Raw genomic sequence first — 16868 nt, forward strand, 5'->3', positions numbered from 1 at the left:
TCTTTAGGTGCTAAGTTGTGTCTGACTCTTTGCAACCCCATGGACTGCAGCACGTCACACTTCTCTGTCCTTCATTATCTCCCGGAGTTTGCTCAAATTCATATCCATTGAGTCAGTGATGCTACCTAACCATCTCATATTCTGCTGTCACCTTCTCCTTTTGGCTTTAGTCTTTCCCAGCATCAGGGTCTTTTCCAGTGAGTCAGCTTGTCACATCAGGTGGCCAAAGTATTGGAGCTTCAGCATCAGTCCTTCCAATGAATATTCATGGATGATTTCCTTTAAGATTGACTGGTTTGATCTCCTTGCTGTCCAAGGAACTCTCCAGCGTCTTCCCAGTGCCACAATTCGGAAGCATAAATTCTTCAACACTCAGCCTTCTTTATGGTCCAGCACTCACATCTGTGCATGCTTATGGGAAAAACCATAGCTTTGACTATTTGGACTTTTGTGGGCAAAGTGATGTCTCTGCTTTTTAATATGCTGTCTAGGTATATGCTTCTCTTATCATATAGAACTTTTCAAAAGCTTTTGATTGGTTCATTTGTTCCTTTAGCTTATCTTCAAATGAGAATAATTCTATCTAGCTTCAATGTTTGATAAAAGATAGGGGTATAGAATTGGTTGCTAAGCTACCTAGCTGGTTGCCATTGGTGTAACATGTAGGGCCAGTGAAAGAGTGTAGCTCCAACACAATTTCTTGTGTCTAGTAGGAATTTCTGTAGTTTAGCTCTGGTCCAATGTGTGGTTGTAATTTACATGATTATAAAAGGATAATTTATTCTATTGTAAGGGTGTTTTTATTTTATGACCAAAGTTACATGTAGAAAGCTCCCGTTTCTATGGAGAATGCACTTCCTCTTGAGCTCTTTTCATCTGTAGCCTGTCTACTCTGTGAACTTCGCTGCCCTATAACATATTCCTACCCATCTACCTCTGTTACGCTGTGCTGTGCTTAGTCGCTCAGTCATGTCTGACTCATTGGGATCCCATGGACTGCAGTCCGCCAGGCTCCTCTGTCCATGGGGATTCTGCAGGCAAGAATACTGGAGTCAGTTGCCATGCCCTCCTCCAGGGGATTTTCCCAATCCAGGGATCAAACCCAGGTCTCCCACATTACAGGCGGATTCTTTTACTGACTGAGCCATCCAGGGAAGCCTAAGAATACTGGAGTGGGTAGCCTATCCCTTCTCCAGAGGATCTTCTTGACCCAGGAATCGAACAGGGTTTCCTGCATTGCAGGTGGATTCTTTACCAGCTGGGCTACCAGAGAAGCCCACCTGTACCTCTATCTCATTAAGTACTGTGATTTGCAGGTTCTGAATGTATACACAGTGAGTGGTTGATGTGGACTAGACAAGGGTGGGACTGGTTTTCTGTTAGGCAGGTGGTAAGAGGCAGATAAATTGGATGAGAGAAGAAAATTTCGTTGGCTAACAATTCAGAAGTATCTGGACTATTGTTTGGTTGCTAAGTTGTGTCCTGCTCTTTTGCGACCCCATGGACTGTAGCCTGCCAGGCTTCTCTATCCGTGGAATTTCCCAGGCAAGAATACTGGAGTGGGTTGCCATTTCCTTCTCCAGGTGATCTTCCCAACCCAGGGATTGAACCTGAGTCTCCTGCATTGGCAGGTGGATTCTTTCCCACTGAGTTACCAGGGAAGCCCATTTGAGCTGTAGGTAATAGAAATACCGTCTCTTGCAACTGGTTGTTATCCTCAGTTTTCAGTGCTACAAATAAAATGGTCATTATGAGTAGATTTCATATCAAAGATTTATTCAGATTATGATATTTAAATTCAGAAGAAACATTTCTTATTTGTTTAAATTTTCTAGTATGAAATGGAGCAAAACCTTTTGCTTTTATTGGATTATTTATTATTTCCCAATCATGCTAATGAAAGTTAACATTTATTATCTTCCTTTTCAGACTTTTGGTTGTATATATTATAGATTTTATTAAAATAGCTTTGAAAGGAGAGTTTTCGTTTCCTTATTTTTCAGGTAAGAAAGGAGGCTTAAGTGATTTGCCTAAAGTTTCACAGTCAGTAATTAGAAAAGCTGAGATTCAAATCCAGATCAAGCTTCATGCACCACGTTATTTATATTACATGCTTTTGAGAATGTGGTTAAATGATTATTGAAAGCAAATAGTTGTCTAGAACTTACTGCCCTGTGATATGAAAGCTCTTATATTTTAGTTACCTTTGAAAATAATGTGCTTTTAACCTTCTTTTTAAGATGACAGTTCCTGGATTTACCGTCAGTGCCTTCATCCTTCTGTTGCATGTTAATTTTGTGGCTAGTTATCCCAGTGGAAAAGTAACAAAGTCATGCCATGGAATGATTCCTGAGCATGGTCATACCCCACAATCTCATCCTGCTCACAACATTTCAGTGAGTCAGATGACATTCAGGCCAGGAGATCAAATCAAAGGTATTGTGCTGGTATTAATTGTTTGCATTTTTCATTTTGCTTTTTTTTTTTTACTGTACATTGAAACTTTATTACTGTTGGATTTATATAGTTTCATTTAATCTATTCATCTGCTTTCATAAGATAACATGATCTTATACTTCTCATTTTTGTGTTTAACTACTGCTGATGACTATATTACGTAAGCAGAATATTCACTCTCCAGTCAGACTAGGCTTTTTTTTTTTTTTTTTTGACCACACTACAAAGCTTTCAGGGTCTTAGTTCCCCAACCAAGAATTGAACCAGCCCAGCAGTAAAAGTGCTGAATGCTAACCTCTGGACCTCCAGCGAATTCCGCAGAATACGTTTTAAAATATTTTTGTCATTATTTAATATATCTTCATTAACAGTACTATTTACTCAGTAGAAGAGGAAAATAAAGCTTAGTTTATCTGGCTTAAGATATTAAATCCTTATCCTACTTAATATTGTATAATTTCTTATGTTTCCCTAATTCTTTTGGCACAAAGTAGGCTGAAACTTAAGGATGTATCTATAACAGCATTTTACAAACTCTATTTTCTGCAATGTTAGAAATGCAAAATATTAATAGATACTTTCTAACAAAAAGAGTTTATGGAAAAAATAAACTTAGAACACTCTATGTGTTACATGTATTCTATTTCTTAGAGCTTTATAGGATATAGCAGGTTGTTTAAACCCTGAGGGATCTGCAGTCAAGACACAAGTGTACTTTTAACCAGCATTTTTCAAGCTACTTTGGCCCTGTGAACCACACTCTGACCATAACCAATCTTTTCTTCCCTGTTGAATAGCTATTAAACCTTATGGAATAATTTCCTGTGGAACATGGTTTAGAATTTCTTTGACTATGAGATGATTTCTACTGTTTTCTCTCCTGGAGTAGTTTTGTATATGTACAACTGACTTTGTGACATGGTTCCTCTAACAGTCTTTTGGGGGGATGTTGCTAAACTCTTAACTTACTTTTTTATTTGTTTCTCAGTTACTTTGTCAGGGCCACCATTTAAAGGCTTTCTCTTAGAAGCACGTGACGCTGAGAATTTGAGTGGCCCTCCTGTTGGCTCCTTCACATTGATTGACAGTCACGTGTCACAGCTTCTGACCTGTGAAGATGTACAGGTTTGTGTTTAGTTTGAAACTGATTTCTATCAGTTTCCATGCGTCTTTTCACTGGAGTGGTGTTTGCTAGATAAACAATGACATTACCTATGTATTACAGACATCTGAATAGAGTCACAATGAGCAAAGTTTCCACCTAATTTTTCTACTGGCAATATATTTTTATACATCAACATCCTAGACAAGGTAGGCTCATAGTTTTAAGAGTTTATAGGTTTTGATATTTTATCAAAATATTTTGAAGGATGTTGATATTGAAGATAGAGTTCTAGAGTGAAACAGAGGTCTGACTTTTGTAATTAATTAATTAAGTGAACATTTACTATACCAGGAACTTTCCTGCAAGGGATATGGTGATGAACAAGATTTGTTATTTGATGAGTCCAGAGCCTTACACATAAGTAAAGCATATGGACATATGCTATATGACTCATAAACAGAACATATGGATATAGGACAGACACATTAGTAGACTGATATGATGACTCAGATTAGAACCATACACAGGGTGGGTGAGAGGCATGGCAGAAATGCCACACTGACTGTAATTGAGTGAGTTTGGAATCGAGTGAGTGCTTTTTAGAAGAGCTGATCTAAGCTAGACCTCAAAGGATGAGTATCCAGATGAATGAAAGTGGGAAACAAGATTGTTCAAAGAAAGGAATTACTAAAAGATAATACTACATATTTGGAGGCAGGAATTTTTTCTTTTGGTGAATATTCTGCATTCTATTTGTATGTATTAATAGAAAACCATAAACTTACAGTATAAATGAAATAATGCTGCTTGGTTGCTTTGGTCATGTCCTACTCTGTCCGACCCTATGGGCTGCAGCCCGCCAGGCTCCCCCGTCCGTGGGATTCTCCAGGCAAGAGTACTGGAGTGGGCTGCCGTGTCCTCCTCCAGGGGATCTTCCTGACCCAGGGATCAAACCCAGGTCTCCTGCATTGCAGGCAGATTCTTTACCACTGAGCCACCAGGAAAGCCCCACATAAATGAAATAATGCACAGACTCTATACAGCATCAACACATCCAGTATTTGTAAGTCTCTTCAGTTCTTACATTTCAGCTGACTCTAGAGCCAGCTACTAATTTGGTGTCAACCAATCAACATATATTTATTGAGCACCCGAGTCCTTGTGTTTAACAGAATACCAGGGTTGTACAGTGATAAATGGTTATAGTTCCAGCTATATTGAGCTATTGGGTAACTGAATGGTAGTTCTTTTCCATTTTCTTTCAGGGATCAGCTGTAAGTCATAGAAGTCCATCGAAAAAAACAGAAATCAAAGTCTATTGGGATGCTCCAAGCAGTGCCCCCAATCACATAACCTTCCTGTGAGTAGAAAAGTTTGCAATTCTGTAACTAGTATAATTGCAGTAATTAGAGTCTGCATCATTTTTTATAACTACTGAACATTCACCAGTATGTCAGAGGTTTGGTATAGTAACGACACCCGTTTACTAATGTAAGTGGTTGTTTTGTTTGTTTTCTCCAGCAGTATATACTGAGTACCTAGCCCAGGACCAAGGACCTAATAGACACTTGGACATTTGTTGAGTGAATGAAGTGTTGTAGTGCCTTCAAACTAACAAGAGCCATCAGTTAATAACTAGAGTCTGTATGGTGTATGGATGAATACTTTTTAAAGTTTTCTTCCTGTATTAGTATGAGAATATGAAAAAAAGCAGTCCTGAAATTTGAATGACTTTTTTTTTTCATTATTGCTACTTGCAGATTAGATTGTCAGAAAAGTAAGATCTTGTGTGTTCCTCAGAATTATGAAATTCAGTAGAATTAGAACAGTATTTGTCTCAATCTTACATGCAAGGAGGAAATGGAATGTCATAAAGGGGGATGTCATGAATGTCATTTAAGGGGAGAATTGCTCTCCTATCCTGTCTCTATTTTCTGCTTCACTTTGGACACAGATCACCAGCACACAGTAATGCAGCTATGCACCTGTGTGTTGAGTGGAATGTGAAAAAGGAGATTTGACCCCAGTTAGAGCTGAGCGTGGCTTGTGCAGCCTCTGTACAGCTTCTCTCTGTAGCTGCTTGTTACCCATGCTTTTTGGAATAATTTGAATAACCACTGTGATAAGTATAGTAGGAGTATGTCATGTATACGTCAGGAGTAGAAGTCTGTGCACTTCAGTCCCTGGGTCTGGCATTCATAGCTGCTGTGAATATGCCAAAAGAACAGATAAGACAAGAGAGAGAACAGTCAAAGTTCATTTAGCAGTGAGGAGGTTGAAGAGAGTCATTAGAGATTTGCCTCCTACAAAATTCTGTTGGGTAGTATAGGCATTGTTGTTTTATTGCACTTTGCTTTATTTGACTTCACAGATAGTTCATTTTTTACAAATTGGTTTGTGGTAGCCCTGCATTAAATGAGTCTATGGGAGCCATTTTCCCAACACATTGGCTCACTTTGTGTCTCTGGGCCACATTTTGTTAATTGTCATAACATCTCAAGCTTTTCCATCAATATTATGTTTGTTACGGTGATCATTGATCAGTGGTCACTGATCACTGATGTTACTACCATAATTTGCTGAAGTCTCTGATGATGGTTAGTATGTTTTAGCAAGAAGGTATTTTAAAATTGTGGAGAAGGAAATGGCAACCCACTTCAGTATTCTTGCTTAGAGAATCCTGTGGATAGAGGAGCCTGGTGGGCTGCCGTCCACAGGGTTGCACAGAGTCGGACACGACTGAAGCGACTTAGCATGCATTCATGCATTGGAGAAGGAAATGGCAACCCACTCCAGTGTTCTTGCCTGGAGAATCCCAGGGACGGAGGAGCCTGGTGGGCTGCCATCTATGGGGTCGCACAGAGTCAGACACGACTGAAGCGACTTAGCAGCAGCAGCAGCATTTTAAAATTGAGTTTTCCTGGTGGCTCAGTGGTAAAGAATCTGCCTGCCAATGCAGGAGACATGGGTTTGATCCCTGGGTCAGGAAGATCCCCTGGAGAAGGAAATGGCAACCCACTCCAGTATTCTTGCCTAGGAAATCCCATGGACAGAGGAGACTGGTGGGTTAGAGTCGCCAAAGAGTCAGACACAACTTAGCAAATGAAACAATTTTAAAATTAAGGTATAGATGTTGTTTTTTAGATATAGTGCTACTGCACACTTAATAGACTACAGTGGAGTATAAACACAACTTTTGTATGCATTTGGAAATCCCACAATTCTGTGACACTTTATCATAATATGTGCTTTATTGTGGTGGTCTGGAACTGAACCCTCAATATATCCAGAAAATACCTGTATTAGGTTGTATGTCCCTAGTTAGTTACCTTTTTTTTGTTTGCTTTATGATGAGCCATAATCATGGTTCTTTCTAATCTCGCTGGTACTGCATTTCAGGGCCACAGTCGTTGAGAAGTACAAGATCTACTGGGTGAAGATTCCTGGTCCTGTAATTTCACAGCCAAATGTACTTCCTTTTACAACACCTGCAGCCACAACGGCACCCATGCCAACAGGACCTCCGGTCTCCCATTTAACCAGATCAGTGAGTAGAGTTTTTATAGTTTCATCAAATACGATCTCAAGGAACAGCTTCCTTAGAAATTGTGGTTCTGTGCTTGAGGATGTTTGTAAAGGAGTAGCTGTCCTGGGCTTTGGTAGCAGGGTTTTGAATGCCTGTCAGGAAGTCAGGAGGGAGTCTTCACTGCAACATTATGACTTATAGGTTAGAATGAGGAGTGCAGGACCCTACATGTTCAAGGTGTGGTTGTGACATTCACATGTAGTCTATACTAGCAGTGGATATGTTTTCATTTGAAAATAAATCTGAAGAAGCAGGGTTTATTTTCTTTTTTAAAATACAGCCAAATAGCAAACCTGAAGAGGGAGCTTAAAGCTGAAGCTAAATTTATCTTTCAGCTAAACTGGGAGGGGTGTGGGTGAGGGGTAGAATCTTGAAACGGTGATGTAATTCTTCACTCTTGTTTCAACTAAGGCCAATGAGTACTGCAGAATTCTACAGGTTGAACTCTTGCAAGCTCATCAGCTAGAATTTTTTTATAAAATTTAGGCCCTCTGATTCAAAAGAAGTACAGTTAAAAAAACACATCTTGGAAAGGGTTATTCATGTTACAAACATCAGAACGGTTTTACTGAAAGCAATTCTGATGAATTAGACTTCTCAATTCAGAAGTGACTATAACAAAAAATGTCTTATGGAAGGTTATTACAGTTAGAAGAACGAATTTGGGCCTGAATTCTGATTCGTCTAATTTCTGTTTGAGTTTGGACAAATTACTTAAATCTTAAAACTGAGACTAAAGTCTCAGTTTCTTCACCTACAAATGAGAAATAATAATATCTAGTTCTTATAGAATCATATATATTACTGTGAGAACCAAATAGAATGAATATAAGATTTCTGATTGATTTGTACTTAATAGGTATTTAGTAAATATTAGTTCATTTTTTCTCTTCCTTCCACTTTCCTGTCTCTTTATAGCTCTTTTTTCTCATAGGGAAGACTAAAGCTTCTATGCCCCTATATAGCGTCTTGTTTTGTTTACCTTCTTTTCCACATTACACAACACGTGATGAGCCATTTGATTACACTATTATGAACTTTTGTTTGACCAAACAATCCGATTTGTTGTTTGCAGTAATTCTGTTTGTTTAGTCTCAATGTTTATTTATTTTAAAGTTGCTTTAGGGGATTCCCAGTTAGTTTGGATCTGAGCTTCCCAGGAGGAATCTATTAACAATCTAAAAAAAGATTGTTATCTTTTCTTATATTCATTTAAAAGGCATTAGCTCTTGTTGGAGATTTTTTATTGTATCTCTGTATCAAGTTTATAATCTCCAATTATGGAGAGATTCATTCAAAGTCACAGGATGTTGGCACTTGTAGAGAGCTAGACAGATGGGACCTCAGGGTCCCTGTTGCATAAAGATAAAGAGACCCTGAGAGGTAAGTTCTTTAGCAAACATGATGAAACAATGGAGTAAAGGGGAGAACAGAGACAGGCTAAACTCTTGTTTCCTAGCTTCTAGTGGCTTGTTCTCTCCACTCTACTATACTTTCTCTTTAAGTTCCTGTGAAATAATAATCACAAATATATATATATATATATTTATTGGCTTCTGCTTGGTTTCTGTTAATAGCTGGCCTTTTGACCCCAGTTCCTGATACAGAGCTGCTAAATCCCTTGGAATTTCCTGAATGATGGGGTATCTTTTGTTCTAATGAGGTGACTCTTGGTGGATATGGGGGCTGGTCCCCCAAAACACTGAGCCATGATTAGAAGCTTGCTGCTTTCAGCCCACTGACGCCATCTTCCAGAGAAGGGAGAGAGGCTGAAAATTGAGCTAATAATCCTTCATCCCACATGATAGGGGTGGTGGTTTAGTCGGTAAGTTGTGTCTGACTCTTGCGACCCCGTGGACTGTAGCCTGTCAGGCTCCTCTGTCCATGAAATTCTCCAGGCAAGAATACTGGAGTGGGTTGCCATTTCCTTCTCCATCCCACATGATGGAGCCTCCATAAAAGTTCCAAAAGTGTAGGTTTCGGAGAGCTCCTGGGTTGCTGACCACATGGAGGTGTGGGGAGGCTGGTGCCTTAGAGGGGTCATGGAAGCTCTGTGCCTGCCCCTTCCTGCATACTTTACTCTATGCATCTCTTCCATTCTGGCCGTTTGTGGGTTGTTATCCTTTTATAATATACTGGTAATCTAGTAAGTTAACTATTTTCCCAAGTTCTGTGAGCCATCTTTGTAAATTACCTAACTCAAGGAGGAGGTGCTGGGAACCTCCAGTTTATGGCCAGCAATTCAGAAGTACAGGTGGCAGCCTGGAGCTTGTGATTGGCATCTGTGATGGGCATCTGAAGTGGGTGCAGTTTTGTGGGACTGAACTCTTAGCCTGTGGGACCTGACACCAATTTCAGGTAGATAGTGTCAGAGTAGAGTTGAATTGTAGTACACTAAGTTATGTCTGCAGAGAATTGCAGAATTGCTTATTGTGGAAAATGCCCACACCTGTTTGGTGGCCAGAAATATTGGAAGAGTAGAAGAAGAGATGAGTTTTTCTGTACAGTTCCCATTAAATCTAGTGACTTAAACTCATATTTAGCTCCCTTCTGAAATGTGGTGTCACAGTTCATTCTAACTCAGTAAGACTGTTTGTTTGCTCTGTCAAATTGTAGAGCTGACATTTTTCAATAGTCTTTCTTATTTGCCACACCGAGAAGCTCTGAATTAAATCATCATAGATGGTTTTTGCTTCTTCCCCACTAAATTGTTATTACTCTTATTTGGAGCGGTGGTATATATGGGAGTAACCATTTTTTTCTTACATTATTTTAATGTCAAACTTGAACTTGAATTCTAGAGGCAGAGTCCAGGATCTAAATATAAAAACTTGCTAAGGGTTTGTTTGTTTGCTTTTAAAAATTCCATCTCTGAAAGCTAGAGGATATCCTTTAGGCAAGAATGTCAATGTGGACTTAAATATTCCCTAAGAAATTTCTCAAAGTTTACTTGAAACTTTGCTCCAGAACATAATTAATGTGAAGTATTCTGTGTATTAAAGGGATCTTAATACTCATGTGTAATTATAGTCCAATTAATGTTGTGTCTTCCAAATTTTAATTAATATTAATTAAATTTAAAAGTTTACAACCTAACTACTGCTTTGACAATTTTTAATTTGGGATGTGGTCTTTTTCCCCTTGTTTGAATCCTTATTATGAAAATGTATTCTTGTTAAAACCCATACTTCAAGGTAGCAGCTCTTCTGTCATTGGAGATGAATTGCCTGTTTGATAATTAAGAGTCTTTTCCCCCCTGTCATTTTTCTAGTTCAATGCTTCAGACTGTGGGAAGAAGAAGTTCTGCATCAGGAGTCCTTTGAACTGTGACCCAGAGAAGGAGCTTGCCTGTGTCTTCTTGTCTTTCACACGAGATGACCAATCTGTGATGGTTGAAATGAGCGGTCCCAGTAAAGGCTATTTATCCTTGGCATTTTCTCATGACCGATGGATGGTTTGTACCTCTCACTTACATCAGTGGTGATGAATGGAGAGTCACTGGAGTGAGTGATAACAGCAGTTTAGCATTTGTTCCAGAGTCAGATTCTCATACTTTAGGGAGGAATGGGAAGGGAGGTCAGAGAAACTAACTTGGATTCTCAGTTAAACAGCGTTGAGTTGAGCCATTCCATATTAATATCTCTAAGAATAAGGCTGTCCTGAGGAAAGTTAGGAAAAGCATTTTGTTTCCAGTGGATTTGCCACTTTATCTACTTCTATCTCTGTGATAAAGCAGGAAGTGCAGTTAAGAAAAAGTTGCTCTTCATAAAATCTCATGTTGTTTGTGATGGTCTTCAACTCCTAGTTTTCTCAAGTGACTACAGCCTGGATTGCTGCTCTTGTTGCCCCCGTTTTGATGGTCATGGCACATTTCCCCAACAGGGAATTAAACCTAGTGTCTCCAGGCATAAATGGCTTCTTTACTGGGTTTATGAAATTTCTCTCTCCTTGGGTAGTGCTGAATGGATTAAGAGATTCTGTAGGTGGCAGCCTTGTGCTGTGGTGTGGAAGAACAGAGTCCTGCATTAGCATTCTGATTTCCCAGGAGAGGAAGAAGGCTTTAAAGGCCAGGACATGTGTCTATCCTGTTCCAGCAGAGCTGACTGTGGAGGGGGTTGGCTACAAATGGAGAAAGCCTCTCATTTCCACATTAACAAATGCAAGGAGTCTTTTCTTGAGAGTTTTCTTCCTGTTAGGTTTTAAACTTATCACTTTTTAAGGAAATCATTATTTTTTTTAAAAAGAAAAGGAACACTGAGATTCTGTGATAGAACAAATATTTTCCTTTAAAGTGCATGCTAATCGCAGTAATCCTTGTTATGCTGGCTGCAAATATTTCAGGGGGCCACATGTGACTTTTTTGGGGGTGGATGACATTGCAATATGTGATATGACCTGTATATTTTAAAATGTAGTTTCACAATGCACTCATTATCTTTTTTCATTCAACACAGGGTATACCTTAAACCTATGAGATAGAAGATATCCCATAGGCTTCTAAAAATACCATAAAAGAAATCGTGACTCTTTTCCTTTTAAAGTTGCTTTTATGGGAAATTTTATACTTGATCAAATGATGTTGCAATTCTTCAAAACATTTCCCCCATTTTTCCTTTTGTAATTACCATTATGCTTACAGCATACCCTTTTGTTCTCAATTTTGGCAAAAATGAACCTTATTAATACAGTGCGTGAGGAGGCTGGGTTAAAAATAAATGTGACTGTAAAACAATAAGGAAAGATGGTGGTAGGGCCTGTTTATGTGAAGGGAACTGGCTTTGAAGGAAACTCTGAAGAAGAGTCCAGCAGGGGTTAACAATGATAGCCTTGTTGGAATAAATGTAGGTTCATTAAGGTGCATGTGTAAGGTAGAGTACACATTTAGATCGTATTCTAGTCACTTAAATAAAAGAATCCTAGCCAAACTCCCTGCAGTGGTACACTAACACGTTTCCTTTTCTGGTCACATAAAATCTGTCAGCCAGAGGAAGACACTATTGTTACAGACAGTGCTGTGATGAGGAGCCTACAAGTAGAACAGTTAATTCTGTTCTTAGTTGTAGGCATAGGTGACGCAAAAATGTTTACCTCTAATTCGAGATATATTTATCTTACTTAGAAATCTTATGTTTCTAGTATAGTACTCATCAAACATGTTTATAAAAAGACTTAATTATACAGGTGCAGTTAATTTATGGAGCAAACCTCTTTGATGATTAAAATCATCTGTACACCTGTTTGCCTAAATTGGGGGTAATAAATCATCACCAAAAATATTTGTAACATGGTTGTTTCTATTTTTGATTATTTTTAAATTCTTAGGATATTTTTATGACCTGTGATTTCTTATCAGTATGTCCTATAAGTTCAAATACCGAAGGTATCTGATGGTATGAATACTGATTAGATAAGCTAAATTATACCTTTTTCCAATTTGGTTTGTACATTATGATAGCAGTTCTGTTTTGCTATTAGACCTCATCACTAAAATTGAACGTGCAGCTTTCCATATTTTTTCTAACAGTATTTGTTAATATCTGAATTTTAACTGAAATTCAGAATATACACATCTCCCTCATCTTAGATATTTTTTTGTTCTCTGAGATAAAGTGTTCAGGTATACACACTGTATTAGCCGCTGTTCTCTGTCTTCCCCTGCCCAGTGTTGTCTTCTTCTGTACATAATTTCTTAACACTCAAATTCCAGAATGCTCCCAGTGCTGGCCTCTCTTGTGTGTCCAGTTTGAAATTTCCAGCTTCTGGGTGGTTACTTCCGGATGAGTGTTCTGGACAACACAGGCCATCATCTACAAAGTGAATTTATTACCTACCCTTCTAACAGCCTTTTGTGTTTCCCATTCTTGGTGATCAACAACAATAGTAAAAAAGTAACTATTATTGATCTTTTGCTTCTTTTCAGATACTGTCTGGGAAACTTATGGACTGACTATCTCATTCATTGCTGCCACCATCTTCTCTGGTGTTCAAGAAAGCGTTGTGACTTAGATTCCTCTCTTTTACTCGCCACTCAGGTTCTTCTTTGACCCACCCTAGCTTTTTGTTTTGAAAAGTTTTAAACCTAGGTGAAAGTTGAGAGACTAGTATAAGGAACACCAGTAAACCCTTCACCTGCATTTGTCCCTCTCTCTTTCCCTGTGTGTGTGTGTGTAGATTAACTTTTTCACTGTATATTAACACACATTTTTTCCCCTGCACTATTTGAAAATTAAGTTACAACTATCATGAACTTTTGTGTTTCCTTTTCAGTATGTATCTACTAAGAAGGATATTCTCCTACAATTATCATATCACCATCAAATATATAATATAATAATTTTATTCAATATAGTGTATATTCAAATTTCCCTAATTGTCCCAATAAAGTCATGTGTATATGTGTGTGTGTGTATATATATTTAAAATCTCTGATCCAGACTAATCAGTTATCAGTCGGTGCGTTTAATTGTTATATTTCTTTAATCTCCTTTTCTTTAGAATGTTTACCCTACCTTTTTTCTTGATTTTTTTTCTGGCTGGTTGTTTTGTAGAATGCCCTGCAATTTTTACAATAGATTTAGGTTATGATTTTAGACCACATTTGAGGTAACCTCAATCCTAGCTCCCAAAGCATTGGTGAACCATTAGTAGTTACAGGAAAATATTTTTTTCTTTAACATATTTTCGAAACTTTTCAAAGTGCTTGTTGGTATTTCTGGCCTTGTCCTGTATATGTTTTAGCTTTGTGCTACCTGTTTCCTAAAGTTTCCATATACTTTTTATATTTCTATATCTTTGGTCCTAGAAGTTCCTCAGTTTGAAAAACCTTTCCCTTAATTGCAGCTCTACCTTAGCCACATGTATTTTTTATTCTCTGAAGCATAGTTAATGCTATCTTTTCTGATAAGCCTTTCTCAATCCTTTGACCCTACCTAATTTGTCTTTCTATAGCACTTTGTTTAAACCTCTATTTTATCATATTTCACGTACTATTTTAATTGTCTCCTCTATTAAAACATAGTCTTTTGATCATAAGAACTATGTTGTCATCTTTGTTTCTCTCACTTGATATTTTCTTATAGAGTGCATTCTAAATGCTGGAACTGAGAGGAGCAAACAGGGGTAGGAGGTTCTGTCTAATTCTGGGGTTTGGTTGGAACTTCTCATGTGTGTTCTACCATGCTCCACGTTTGGGGTTTCTACAGCTGCCTGGACATAAGGCTGTCATAGCACCTCCTCTTCCCCTCACTGTGAGCCTTGAAAACTGAGAGTTACCTCTCCTTCATCCTCATCACCTCACCAGTATTTGAGAGATTTGCCTTAATGACTTAGTTGACTTCTTACCATCAGTTTGCCTCAAAATCAACCATTTTGCTATACTAAATTTTGTTTGAAATAACAAGAAAAGTCTATTGTTTCATTGATGATAGACATTCTAGAAAATACACATTGTCTGTTTAAATCAGAGTTCAGCCAACTTTTCCTGCAGAGGGCTAGATAGCAACCACTTTAGAATCTGTGGGCCTCATGGTCTCTTTGCAGCTACTCAGCTCTTTCATAGTGCTAAAGCAGCCACAGACTGCTGTAAATTAGTATGTGTGGCTGTGTTCCAGTCAAACTTTATCTGTAGGCACTGAAATTTGGATTTAATGTATTTTCACTTATCATGAAATACCATTCTTAAAAAACCACTTAGATATGTAAACACCATCCTCAGCTTGTGGCCAGTACAAGAACAGGCATCAGGCCAAAGTTAGTCCGTGTGCCATAGTGTGTAGTGATTTAAATTATGACAACTCCAAATTTCTTGAGTTGCACTAATTCTGATTTGAGTATAAGATGTGTAACAGGGAACTTCTTTGCTAATGTTATGTACTTGAGAGTTAAAACTGGAACTTTTTACAAGAAATTTAAAATTTTTTGTAAATTTTACGAATGTTAGAATATCGTAGTGGTATTTTTAACAAGACTTTAATTATAGCTTGTTAGTCTTGGGTTTTGTTTAAGGAATTCAGTGACAAAAGCTGGTTAAAGACCTTGTTAGATAGTTTATGGAGAACAATTTAGAATAGATGAAATAACCAAAACTACACATAATAACTTAAAATCCATATTATTTATTTGGTGGTGGTAGAGTTGTTTGTCGCTAAGTCAGGTCCAACTCTTTGTGACCCAATGGGCTGTAGCCCACCAGTCTCCTCGTCCATGGGATTCTCCAGGCAAGAATACTGGAGTGGGTTGCTATTTCATTCTCCAGGGGATCTTCCCGACCCAGAGATTGAGCCCACGTCTCCTGCATTGGGAGGTGGATTCCTTAACCGCTGAACCATCAGGGAAGCCCTGTCATTCATTTGTACCATAACTTAAATGTGCTTTAAAGATGCAGTCTGCTGTCTGATAATCACTTTAAGTAAGATTTAATTTTTAGAGCTAAGGAATATTGGAGATTAAAGGAGAGATAAGAATTAGACTGATAAAGAATGCTCCCTTGTTGAAATTCCCTTGATCTTTTTTTCATTTGCCATTGTTTTTCAGGGTGATGATGATGCTTATGTGTGTATTCATGAAGATCAGATTGTCCACATACAACCTTCCCGTTTGACAGGGAGAAGTCACCCTATAATGGATTCTGGGGTAGGTGTGAAGATTCTGGAACTCTCTACCTGGCTGGTCCATCTTCTGGCTATATGGCTGACAGTGCCATGGTTGTGGTGCAAAATAGCTTCCAAACCTGCAGCTAGCAGCAGAGACCAAACAGGGTCCTGGTAGCAGAGCTCCTATCTTATAGTCTGGGAGAAACCTTTCTGCATTTTATTATATATATGTGTAAATTGTATGTATTTAAGGTATATAGCATGATGTTTTTATATTCCTCTCCATAGTGAAATGATTGCTAAAATCAGGCTAATAAATATATCTATTGCCTCAGTTACTTTTTTGTTTTTTTGTGATGAGAACAGCTGAAATCTACTCTCTTAGCAAATTTCCAGTATACAGCCCAGTAATAAAAACTACAGTTACCATGCCCCTTTTCTATGCTTTAGAAAGCAGAGGAAAGATTTCTTTTTTAGCTAAAGATGAATTCTTATTTGTTTCTCTTAAATTCTTTTTTATTGCATCTGTTAAAAATATTTTATGATTTGTTAAGAGTGTCAAAGCAGCCACATTTTTTTCAAAAGCTTGCAGACAGATTTTTAAGAGGTTTATGTTAGTGACACAGAATTTCTTGACTGATGAGAAAGAGGTGGATATATATGGTAGGTGCTGGTTCAGTGTCTTGGGCAATTGTCTTAAGTGCCCAATGTTGACATCTGTGCCAAATGTGGCCTATTTCTGGTAGAGAAATGTCATTTTCACATGGCAATTGACAAGCAAATGAGTTCCGAAGGGGCAGTAGCTACCACCTAGTGACATGTTCTCTGCATAACTTTCTTGTGAGGTTAGAGCTTCTCACAAGTTGCATTTTGGCTACTAGTGTATTACTTGCTAAGTATTTCTTTAGTGTTGTTGATTGTATATTAGGGGCCAGATGGAGTTAGTGCATCTGCCAAAGTTTCTAGCCTAGGTAGTAAAAATACTATTTTTGCCAAGTGGGATAAACACAAATAAACTGGGAGAATGTGTTACTTGTACTCTTCAAAGAGGAAGTGGAAAAACAATGACACTGCAGACAAAACATGCACAGAGGATCTTAGAGAAAGGAAATTGAACAGGTCCAGGATT

The 16868-nt window shown here is 38.1% G+C and overlaps 1 protein-coding gene across 2 annotated transcripts in view; it reads left to right on the forward strand.

Moving 5' to 3' along the window:
• Positions 1-16868, forward strand: part of FRRS1 (ferric chelate reductase 1) — a 53012-nt gene that overhangs the window by 10695 nt on the left and 25449 nt on the right. For both annotated transcript variants that reach the window (XM_043877916.1, XM_043877915.1), the window contains exons 2-7: positions 2241-2436; positions 3446-3582; positions 4828-4922; positions 6962-7109; positions 10420-10602; positions 15681-15779. In XM_043877916.1, the coding sequence (XP_043733851.1) occupies positions 2241-2436; positions 3446-3582; positions 4828-4922; positions 6962-7109; positions 10420-10602; positions 15681-15779 (858 nt within the window). The remainder of the gene's footprint in view (positions 1-2240; positions 2437-3445; positions 3583-4827; positions 4923-6961; positions 7110-10419; positions 10603-15680; positions 15780-16868) is intronic.

This window comes from Cervus elaphus, chromosome 20, assembly GCF_910594005.1.
Source record: "Cervus elaphus chromosome 20, mCerEla1.1, whole genome shotgun sequence".
Taxonomy (NCBI): Eukaryota; Metazoa; Chordata; class Mammalia; order Artiodactyla; family Cervidae; genus Cervus; species Cervus elaphus.